Source organism: Danio rerio, chromosome 6 (genome assembly GCF_052040795.2).
Source record: "Danio rerio strain M-AB ecotype USA chromosome 6, GRCz13ab, whole genome shotgun sequence".
In the NCBI taxonomy this organism is placed as follows: Eukaryota; Metazoa; Chordata; class Actinopteri; order Cypriniformes; family Danionidae; genus Danio; species Danio rerio.
In genome coordinates, this window is record NC_141026.1 from 46,233,439 (window position 1) to 46,245,690 (window position 12,252).

General features: G+C 36.5%; 1 protein-coding gene across 6 annotated transcripts in view; it reads right to left on the bottom strand.

Moving 5' to 3' along the window:
- Nucleotides 1-12,252, bottom strand: part of shq1 (SHQ1, H/ACA ribonucleoprotein assembly factor) — a 74,217-nt gene that overhangs the window by 36,674 nt on the left and 25,291 nt on the right. For all 6 annotated transcript variants that reach the window (NM_001080600.2, XM_087255831.1, XM_087255832.1 and 3 more), the window contains 1 exon segment: nt 5,433-5,556. In NM_001080600.2, coding sequence (NP_001074069.2) covers nt 5,433-5,556 — 124 coding nt within the window.

Sequence of the window (12,252 nt, forward strand, 5' to 3'; positions counted from 1 at the left end):
GGTTTGCTGTCACGACAGATTTGTTTCTAGGCAGACCATTAAAGAATGAGACACTTGTTTAAAAGAAATCCAGTAAAGTTTATCCAATTAGATAATGATTTCAAAACTACTGAAGCGTTTCCAAATTTGTGTGCCATACAGTATTCATCAGATGTTCAACTAACAGTCTGTGGGCTGAGAGCTCTCAGAGATCAATGAATCATTTACTGTATATTTAAATGCATGCATATCTATTTTTATTAAATGTGAAGGTCCAAGTTTCAATTATCTGTGGTTAATAGAATCTTTATATAAAAAAGACAGCATGAAATTGCATTCCCAAGCATTCAATGTAACAGTTAGCATGAAATAATGTGTTTATTCATTTCCATTTGGCTCGATCGTTTATAATATTAGGGTCTTATTAATCCATTAATCCATGGTTCTTTATAAATCCATGTTTGAAATTTCGAGTTTTATTGTATATACATCTTCACTTGTATTAACACTGATTTTTAAACCCCATGATTAATTTTTTTACGATTTTAGACCTATTTGATGCAAAAATAATCTCCAGCCTGTATACTTTTTCAATTAAAAATTCTGTCGTTTTGATCTAAAAATTCAAACAATAAAATTCTGGTTTGATGTCCTTTGGTGTTAGAGATCGCCATGTAAAAACCACAATTCAAAGTGAGCGAATACTAGCATACCTTCCTCTAATTAATAGGTAAAGGTGCTGTATGTAAGTGTTTGACTCTTCTAAATCATAAAAACACCATAATATGTTTGCAGATATTTAAGAAACATGCTAAGTGAACATTCTTGTTAATCTGAAAAACAATGCTAAAGTCAGATATTTTGCTTTGAAAATGTGCATTCAGTGCCGAAAAGGTGTCTTTGTTTTGGTTCTTTTAACCCGCCCACTACTAGTTTAGCCAATTATATTTCAGCACCCCGGATTGCCTTGTCGGAAAACCATGTATTACATTCATTCAGTCAGAAAGACTCTCAAAGCATTAGCCTGTAACCAAAAAGCTCTGGTGGACATTACCAGACTCCAAAATGAGATGCAGATTCAAATTTCCACATGAGGTTACTAATTAGAAAAATAATATAAATATTACGAGTGTAAAAATTAGGTGAGCAGGTTACATTGTAACCCTGTGTCCTAACAATACACAATACGTGATGAGATTTGCAGCGATTTGGCTTTTTTTCACCAAACGAAACAAGACAAAAAATTAAATACAGCCATTCAAAAGCACAGAATATGCACTCACTCATGAAATGAAAAGACTTATAATCTAATTAATACATATTAAACCTCTTTAGCATTATTCTTTGTAGATGCTGAATCACTGATATGTGTTGGTTTTGAGTCTAAAGTTCAATTTCAAAAGGTTTATTTTATTTTCAAGATCTAAGGTAATCTATCTGCTGCTTTTAGTAATATGGCAATAAATGGCATTATAGTCAGGCTCGCTTCAGCTGTTCCTCAATCTGGCAACCTGCGCTTGTGTGTTTTGATCCAGCAATGCAATACCTAGCTCAACCACTGGGTGCCAAACTTACATTTAGGGCTCTATTTTAATGATCTAGGCGCAAAGTCGTCCGAATCCACTTTTGCTATTTTAAGGACTTATTCCGTGTGGTCAAAAATTGAGTTATATATCCAAACACATATGCTATGCCCCATATGGTCCAAAATCTGACAGGTGGACAAATCTAAGCTTGTTATAATTAAAAAAACATAAATAAAAATAAAAAGTATAAATAATACTGCTAATAATAATTACATTTTACAAAATGCAAATTGTCATAAATAAACTGAAAAAAGACACCAGAGATGAAGAAGGAATGGAGGCGGTGGTTTTTTATATTTATGTAGAAAATAACAATTTATTTTTCATTTGTAAATATATATTTGTGTATTGCTGTACATTCTGTGTGTATTAAGCAATGTGTAAGCGTTTAAGGCGCACAACTAACGAGCTTTGCGCTGGACTTTAGTCCTGCTTTCAGCTGGTCTATTGCACAGTCTACTTTAGTTCTTCAAAATAGCCCTACGTCAACAACGCACCTTCACACACCTCTCTTCTAGACCGACACACCCATAAGTCCACAAAGTAGCGCAAATGGATTTGCTATTTAAACAATGCAGCGCAAAGTGGGAAAATTACTGTTGTGCTGGTCTGAAAATAGAAACACATCGCAGCAAACACGTCTTGCACTGGGTGTATGATAGGGGCCTTAAACTTGCACCTTTAAAGCACACAAAAAATAAAAACATCTCATCTCACAAACATTATACTGGCAAATTTTTGGCCTATATCTGAAAGGTCTTCATTTTCATTCACGTTACAGCAGCCGGCAACTTTGCACAAGTAAAAAACAGTCCCGGAACATACAAATATTTTTTCCTCAGTGAACAAAATGTGATGCAAATGGAATCTTCCATAAATACATATTGACAGCACAAATGAACTGCTGAAGTGTGTGATTTTGCAAACTCTACTTATACTTCCCTTCTCAAAATCAACCATACCTCGCTAATCCCAAACCTTCCGAGCCATTTTAATTGCACTTATTTATGAGCTCCAAAATCAACATGTGTTGGATAATCTCACCACACACGCCCGAAAAACGTGTTTACACAGCGCTACTGTCTCTCCCACAGATGGCTTCTTTGATTTAAAGGTTGCTCCTCTCTCAGAGATATCAAAGGCAACAGTGTCTAGTCTGCAGAATTGCTGATTTCTTCAGAAGTGCGGAGACATCCCTCTCGGATTCCCTCGCTCTTAACCTCCCTCCCACTGACGCTGACAGAACAGCAAGACTAAGCACACCGAGACATGACCAATCTGTTGACTCTCCTGTCATGGAAAATGTCTTTTACCGAAGGCCCCTGCTGTTCGGGGAGGGCCGGTGAACAAGTGTTAACTTTGGTCCCGAGTGAGCAACTCTGTCTGCTGTGGGTAAATTTAGGCTGACTGTGTCAAGTTCCTGTTTCTGTTAGTCTCTTAAAAGTCAAAATGATATAGGATTTACACTTCTATAATGCAATGTTTTTCCGAGATTTACAGAGAACAGGAACTGAGGAAGGGGACTAGATTTTAGATAAGACTAGATAGATAGATAATACAAAACTTGATTATTTATATAATTTTATACTACATTTAATACTAATACATATTTTAACGTTTTAGTTAAAATTTCTGTTAAAATTTATTAAACTAAATAAATAGTAATAAACAGGATTTATTTATAGTATTTATTATCATTTGTTAAGGTTAGTTAATGAAAATGCTATTTTTTTAAATTTTCAAAATGTACACTCACTGGCCACTTTATTAGGTACACTTTACTATTACCGGGTTGGAGCCCCTTTTGCCTTCAGAACCGCCTTAATCCTTTGTGTCATAGATAACAAGCAACAGGAAATATTCCTCAAAGATTTTGGTCAATATTGACAGGAGAGCATCACACAGTTGCTGCAGATTTGTCGGCTGCATATCAATGATGTGAATCTCCCTTTCCACTGCCGCTTGCTGGATAATTTCTCTTTTTCGGTTAATTCTCTGTAAACACTAGAGATGTGCGTGAAAATCTCAGTAAATCATCAGTTTCTGAAATACTCACACCAGCCCATCTGGCACCAACAACCATGCCGCATTCAAAGTAAATCACCTTGAATCACCTTTATTCTCCATTCTGATGCTCGTTTTGAACTGCAGCAGATCGTCTTGACCATGTCTACATGCCTAAACGCATTGAGTTGCTGCAGTGTGATTGGCTGATTAGAAATTTGTGTTAATGAGCAGTTGGACAGCTGTACCTAATAAAGTGGCCGCTGAATATTAACTAACATTAATGTTTGTGGCTCACAAATGTTACCAACTTTTGATCTTCAATATTTATTAGTAAATGCTGAGATTTAGATTTAGAATAATAAATGCTGACATACCCTCGATTATTTACAATACCTTTGTGAGGAAAAAAAAGACAAAGCTAAAAGTGAAGTTCATTTTTAAAAATCTCCAAAGTTAAAGGGTCACGAAACACCAAAACACATTTTTTGAGCTGTTGACAGTCATATATGTGTCCCACACTGCTAAAAACACTATTAGGACACCTATATTTCACTAAAAAGTGTAAACTGGTTTTTGCGTTATTTCAAGCAAATTGGTACTTCCTGTTTGAAACTAATTTTTGAAGCTGCGTCACGGTCATGACATAATAGCCTGTATTCCAGCGTGCAGACTGGGCGTCTGTGCCAGAGTGAGTCTTATTACTACTTACAGTGTGTTGCATTAATGTATGAGTAAGGCTTGGTTCAAACCAATCAGCGCGCTCTATTGTGCAACTTCATTAATATTCATTACTGTCACAGTGTAGACGGCAAAGACGCCACATTGTGTTGGCAAAACAAGCGTGAAGTGTTGCTTTTATAGTTTGCTGCAGTTAAGTTTCGTTGTCATTTTCTCTCTGTGAGAGCGCAGACTCACGTGTGGATTAACAGTGTACGCGACGCTCGACAACAATAACTTACGTGTCTAAGGAGGATTATTGTTTACCTGAGAGCTGTTCTTATCTGCAAACACTGAGATCCAGATTCGCTTGTAGTCTCCTCTAAATAAAGACGCGGCTCTAGTTGCTGGTGATTGTCCTGTCTCTACAGATTTGGTAAGTGAGCGACCAGTGCTCTTTGTTTATTCAGTTCGTATTTTATTCGTATCAAACAAACTATTGCACCGAGTGCAATAGTTAGCACTAACAGTTACAACCAAACTATAACCTCGTGTTGGATTTTGTGACCGGAATAACACACGCGGCTTTCTGACGCTACCTGCCGTGTGTATCTAAGTTTCCGGGAAATGCTGATTTTTTTTTTTCTCTCATTCGCCGTGCGGTATCAAACATAGTATGAAAAATACACGCTTAGAGCAGCGCCTCGAATCAAATATCACGTTTGTCGGGGTTCCAAAGTAGAGGTGTGAAAACTCACTGCTGAAACGAGGGGGTTTCATGGTCCTTTAAACGTTTTTATCCTGTTAAACAAAAATAACTAGCTATTTTTTTAGAAAGATTGCATGTACCTTAGGTTTAAAGCAATGTTTTAAAAAGTTATTGGATATTAAAAATGTAAAGACCACAAAGATCAGACACATGCATCAACAAATCAAGACAGACTTCTTGTTGGTTTCAAGCGATGTACAAAATTTCATCTCATAATTTGAAGAAACCTGCTTCCACAGATGTAAGAAATTGAAAGAGATCTGCTTGCTCTCATTGTAAGGGCAGCAGGGATCCTCGTAATGAGGTGGAAGCACTGCAGGGTTTATAGGGTGAGGGACAGGTCACGCATTTAGTCTTGACCCTCAACCCCATACTTTGGTGACTTGGAAATGGCTAAGAAGTCTGGAAAATAAAGAAAGACGGACAGAACTCACCAGCCTGAAAAATGCATGCTGTGTCTTTCACTGCTAATGTGACCAGGGAAAAGTGCCGATAGAGCGGGTAACACAAAGTTCTCCTGCCGAAAGACACCAGCACGTCTTGCACTGAGTGATATGTCTGAAACACACAAAAAATAAATACACATTAGGATTTCATGTTTTATGTGCACTATTTTTATACGTAATGATTTTTATACCACACAGGCCATATTTTTCCTCCTCTAAAACTCTCACAGAAACTATTTTGCAGTTTTATATTTCCAGAACACTTCATTCTGTATGACTAATGAGCCGTTTCCTTCATGGGGACAATTAAAAATACCCAGATTAGGGCTGCCTGATATTGGAAAAAAAAAAACGTACATTGCAATATTAAAATTTTTAGCGATTTATATTGCGTTTTTTCCACAAAATAACTTAATTAATTTTCAGTTGATTGGGATGATTTTGTAAGGGAGTGCATAAAATATATATAATGAACAAATTACAGGGAGATATATACAAATTAGAGCAAATATAAGAATGAAGGAGTATACTAAAAATATACAAGTACAGAAATAAAATAAATGTACAATAAAGCTGTATATTCTTCATTGTGTAAATAATTAAATACAATTCATTTTTGCTAATCTCCCTGTGTTTGCGTGGGTTTCCTCGGGGTGCTCCGGTTTCTCCCACAGTCCAAAGACATGCGGTACAGGTGAATTGGGTAGGCTAAATTGTCCGTAGTGTACGAGTGTGAATGAGTGTGTGTGGATGTTTCCCAGAGATGGGTTGCAGCTGGAACAGCATCCACTGCGCAGAATGTGCTGGATAAGTTGGCTTTATTCCGCTGTGGCGACCCCGGATTGATAGAGGGACTAAGCCGAAAATGAATGAATGATTGAATGAATAATCTTTGTTAAAGCTAAAACGTCATAATTCCTTGTGCCCAAATGTTTTAAACTCGCTTAAAATGTTTACACAGGCCTTAAAAAACACAAGCAACTATTAAACTTTGACTTTATTGTGGCTAAACTGAGGCCCCATTTACACTAAGACGTTTTAATTTTGAAATGCATGAGTTTTGATATGGTTCTTCTTTAGTAAAAGAAATTAAATGCACAAAGTTCAGTCTTGCGCCCTTTTCTTTAAGTTCAGACTTCGCAAGTTTGATATAAAAACAAACGTCTGAAGACACATCAGAAAAATCTTGAAAGGAAACAATGTACTTTATAAAGCCATTCACATCACCCTGGCTACGTTGTTTCACTAGCTTAACAATAAAATGAAAACATGATATATAATGAACTTCCTGTTTTCATTTTGGTATTAACAAGTAAAAGACACTAAAAATGTTGAGGCGTCATGTAGCTACATATTTATATGACCGTCATCTTCACTGTATGCATATTTATAACAAAACAAAGCCTATAACATAACTGCATCCTTCCATTTTTATTAAAGAATATGAAACATTCCCTCTCTTTTGCTGAATATAATATTTGCTGTGATGGCGACACAGTGGCTCAGTGGTTAACACTGTCGCCTCACAACAAAGAGGTCGCTGGTTCAAGTCCCGGCTGGACCAGTTGGCATTTCTCTGTGGAGTTTGCATGTTCTCCCTATGTTTGCGTGGGTTTCCTCAACAGTAAACATGACCTATAGGGGAATTTGGTAAAATAAATGGTCTGTAGCGTATGAGTGTGTATAGTTGTTTCCCATTACTGGGTTGCGGCTGGAAAGGGCATACGCTTCCTAAAACATACGCCAGAATAGTTGGCGGTTCATTCCGCTGTGGCGACTTCTGAAATAGAGACTAAGCTGAAAGAAAATGAACGAATGAATGACTTTCAATGCATGTAATAGACTATTTGAAATTCCATGATATTACCAAAATTACATGAACCGTAGGAACCCTGAAACAAAATGACTGTTGTTATTACTATTATTGATGAATTTCAACCATTTGGTCCTCATTACATAGTAAGTACCACACACACATGCACACACACCCCGCTCCAGATCTGTCTATGCATATTACATCAATCATTTTTTAACTCCACTGGTAATTACAGCAATTTGCTCTAATTATTCCCAACGACTTCTCGTTTTATTAGCAGGGTAAATAGTAGGTCAACTTTTAAACACCTTGGCAAACGGCGTGTTTAATTGTAGGGAGCGTATAATCATTCGCCTCAGCGTTCCTCGCAGTCTAAGCATCCACAGACAAGTGCTTTGGGGGCAAAAACACATGTCTTTTTTTCTCTCTCTCCCTTTTCTCTTGGCGTTTTCCAGCCTCCCACTCTCCGCTATTCTCTCAGCAGCTTGTTAAGAAATGCACTCGGAGTCATTCTAGCATGTCATCGTAGCTCATGCACTCCCCCAGGCTATTAAACACTGGTGTAAATAAGCCTGCTGAGGGGGGGGGAGGCTCACGGAAACATTGCCGACCGAGGCTTTACAGTGCTTAGGCAAAACAGAGGGTGGGAGAGAGGAAGAGAAATGAGGGAGATTGAGAGGGAGAGACAATAATAGGGTGTTGAGGAGAAACCACATTAGCATTTCCTGAAGGAAATGCCAGGGCTTGTAAGATAGCTGAAGAATAGCGTTCAAGTTTGAGGACGCTTCGGTTTCAGGTCTTTGTTCTGTAAATGTAATGCCTCAACGGTGGCGTCTATTGGCTGCGCATGAGAATCATCACATAACGCAACACTATCTTTTGCTTTAGATGATTCAGTAGATGTAAAAATGAAACATAATGGGCAAGTAAGTATACCACTACCTGAGGAAAAGTACCAATCAGAATTTGTTATCATTTTGTCATCATTTACTCTTTTAGGAGAGACAGATTAGTTGAGAATGAATGATAAAGCCTGAATTTGTGAGCTGGAACAAACAGTTCACTAAAAAAAACATTCACTTATAAGACTTTTAACCAGAAAAACATATTTGCTGGAGGGCAAAATTAACTAAACTACTGACAGGAATTAGGGAGACAGATTTGTGAACGAACAATTCAGTCTGGTTTGATAATGTGGTTTCATGAACTAGACTAACCAATTAGGCAGTGTTGGGGGTAACACATTACAAGTACTTTTTATTTAAGTAATGAGCTCTTCAAAAAATAAATTACTGAATTAAAATTTAAGTAGTCAAAATGAATCACGCAGTCAATGAGAGAATGTGTTCATTGTGAACGCATCAAAGAAAATGAAAAGTGGATTAATTGTCTCAATGGACAGTGATTTTACTTAAGAAAAATAGCACAAAAGTAGCAAACAAATTGCTTTAAACTTTCAATAATCTGTATCTAAGGCATGTAGAGCTTTGGGGTCAGAGTGTTCTCAGACAACATTATCCTAAAATATTTTTTTATGTATTTTTTGCAGGGTTTCTGCAGGTTTTAGCAAGCTAAACTTAAGACCTTTAAAAACATTTTAAAATGGCAGCTAGCTCACTGCAACTCTTACAAGGTTGGTCACTGAAACCAAGCAGGAATGCACCCGGTCAGTACCTGGATGGGAGACCACATGGGAAAGCTAGGTTGCTGCCGGAAATGGTGTTAGTGAGGCCGACAGGGGGCCTAATGCCCCAGTATAGTGACGAGGACTCTATACTGCTCAAACGAGATGTTAAACTGAGTTCCTTACTCTCTGTGATCATTAGAAATCGCAGGATGTTCATCAAAAAAAAAAAAAAAAAAAAAAAGTAGGGGTTTGGCATCCTGGCCAAAATTTGCCCACTGCCAGCACTCTGTCCATCATGGGCTCCGAACCCTCCCCATATCGTAATTGGTTTCATCCCTCTATCTCCTCTCCACCAATAAGCTGGTATGTGGTCTGGCGCAATATAGCTGCTGTCACATCATCCAGGTGGATGCTACACACTGGTGGTGGATGAGGAGATTCCGCCATTGTATAAAAGTGCTTTGAGTATCTAGAAAAGTGCTATGTAAATGTAAGGAATTATTAAGACCATTATGAATGAACTTTTAGACTTATACAGGGCTAATTGCTAGGGAGTTTTATTTTTTTCAATGGCCCAGTCGGAAAAGATTTTTATTTGCCTAATCAAACTTTTGTATATAATTTAATAAATGTAATAATACAATAATAATAATAAAAAAAATGTAAGATATATATTTATTTTAATTCTGAGGAAAGTATTTTAAATAGTCAAAACAAGCGAGCTCGAGTTGTAAACATAATTTTTTAACATAGCCTTTCTTAAAAGTATAAAAAATAAATAAATAAAAAAATTCAAGGTTTTACAAATTATAATAAACTAAATGTAGTGGTAAATGTAGATAAGTAAACCAATATGGTTAACAGAGTGAAAAATGACATTAAGTAAAAAAGTAAAAAAATTTATGGGTGTTGGCCAGATCGGGTAGCTATACATGAACAAAGAAAAATTTGACCTGTTTAAAAAAGATTTAAGACCTACAACAAAATTTTTCAGTAAATGTAAGACTTTTTTAAAGCCTAAAATTTTGTTTTTGAGATTTAAGACACTTTAAGACTTTTTAAGACCCCGCGGAGACCCTGTTTTAAAGGTAAATGTAGGTTATACGTGCATTGTCATTGGCAAAGCTCCACCAATAAAGACAGAAAGAAAGAAAAAAAAAAGTTCTGAAAGAGATAAAGCCTCAGCCTGGTAATAAAAAGTACCACACAAGTAACTTAAAAGTAACGTAACACATTATTTACCATAAAAAGAAATTAAGTAACACAATTAGTTACTTTTTTGGGGAGTAACTCAATATTGTAATGCATTACTTTCAAAAGTAACTTTCCCAACACGGCAATTAGGTGATAGGATACATGCAAAAGAATACACTTAACACCTTTATCAAGAAAAAACTTTTTATGCTGTCATTTTGTCTTGACCATTCACCCAAATTTCTGACAAAAAACAAAAATTTAACAATTAATTCAGCTCAATTTATGAGCTAGATCAACCAATTCATCCAAAATTGCAGATTGCTAATCTCCAACTCTCAAAAAGAACAAGGTCAGATGTCAAGATTGAGTGTATACTCATTTGAGAGAAGAATAACAAAAAAAAGGCTTTTATCTAAATGTTATATACCACATTATAACAGCTAAACTATTAATATCCTAAATGATCCACACATCAAAGTTAGAATGGTATCTACACTTCTAGATCTGTTCAGACTGAATTAATTGCAGAAGTTCAATACTTCGGGTCGGAGGTTTAGAACAAACCCGACAGGGATGTTTAAGGAATATCAATGCAGCGCTGCCTCGCAAGCACTAAAAAGGAAACGAGAGTGAATGAGGTGAAATGAGGGGGCAGTGAGTTTGTGTGTATGTGTGTGTGTGTGAGCAGGCAGTTGGAGGATGTCATTACCACCCGTCCATTATCAGTATTGCAGTGTAGTGCTGGCTCTCAGCGCTCTGAGCTGGGAGAGGTGTCGGGTTACTGGTCCTTATTGTCACACTCTCCGTGGAAATGTGCAGGATTAGGGACTGCTGCCGGCCCAGGAGTCAGGATACACATACACAGATACACACACACAGATACACACAAGGTCTGGGGCTCTACAAACCACACATAAGAAGTTTAAGGTTGAATTTGACCCAGGCTTTGGCATCAGCTTTGGCGCAGGATGATGAAATGTAAATATTTGTCTGCTACATTTCACTATACACACATGCAAATGTATGCAAAGTAGTGATCAGTAAGAGTAATCGAGAACTCCGAAGAGCCACCAATGATCACTTATGAAAACATATTCATTCATTCATTTTCTTTTTGGCTTAGTCGCTTAATTAATGTGGGATCACCACAGCGGAATGAACCGCCAACTTATCCAGCATGTGTTTTACGCAGCGGATGCCCTTACAGCTGCAACCCATCACTAAGAAACACCCAAACACACACACACACACACACACACACACACACACACACACACACACACACACACACACACACACACACACACAATGGACAATTTAGCTCACCCAATGCACCTATAGCACGTCTTTGGACTTGTGGGGGAAACCAGAGTCCACCCAAAGGAAACCCACGCAAACTCCACACAGAAATGCCAACTGACCCAGCCGAGGCTTGAACCAGCGACCAGCACTACCCACTGCGCCACCAGGCTGCCTCATACAAACATATTTTTAAATAATTTCTTGTTTTTAATATTGTAATTGAATTAAGCTTCTGCCGGTATCAAATTTTCTTTTAATTGCTAAACTTTTATCAAGACATACGATATTATCACAACATTGACTTTAGCTGCAAAAAAGAATACTTTAATGGTTATTATAACAAAAAAATACTTTGTGAGTTGTTTTATTGTATATACACATTTAGAGAACACTAATATTCCAAACTAAATTGCAAAAGCATTATAAAGTACAATCGGTAATACTTAACAACAGAATTTTATTGATTATAAATTTCAATTATTAGAATGAATAAGACTGGTAATCAAATCATGACTACAAGTTTAACACATTAGTAGGCATTAACTAAGAAATTTACATAATCTAAAATGATAAAAAGCTTTAAAATTTTCAATAGGACTTTAGTTACATTAAAAAATTTAAAAACTATTTGTGCGTTATTCAGGGTTTCTGCAGGTCTCACGAAGTTAAAGTTAAGATTTTTAATTCCTTTTTAAGACCATTATGAATGAAATTTTAGAGTCGTATAAGGCTAAATGCTTAAAACTTTATTTGAATATCCTATTTGAAAAAAAAAAATGTCATTTACCCTATCAAAAATTATCATAATTTAAAACATTTAATATTACAATAATAATAATTTAACAATAAAACTAAATCTACGTCAG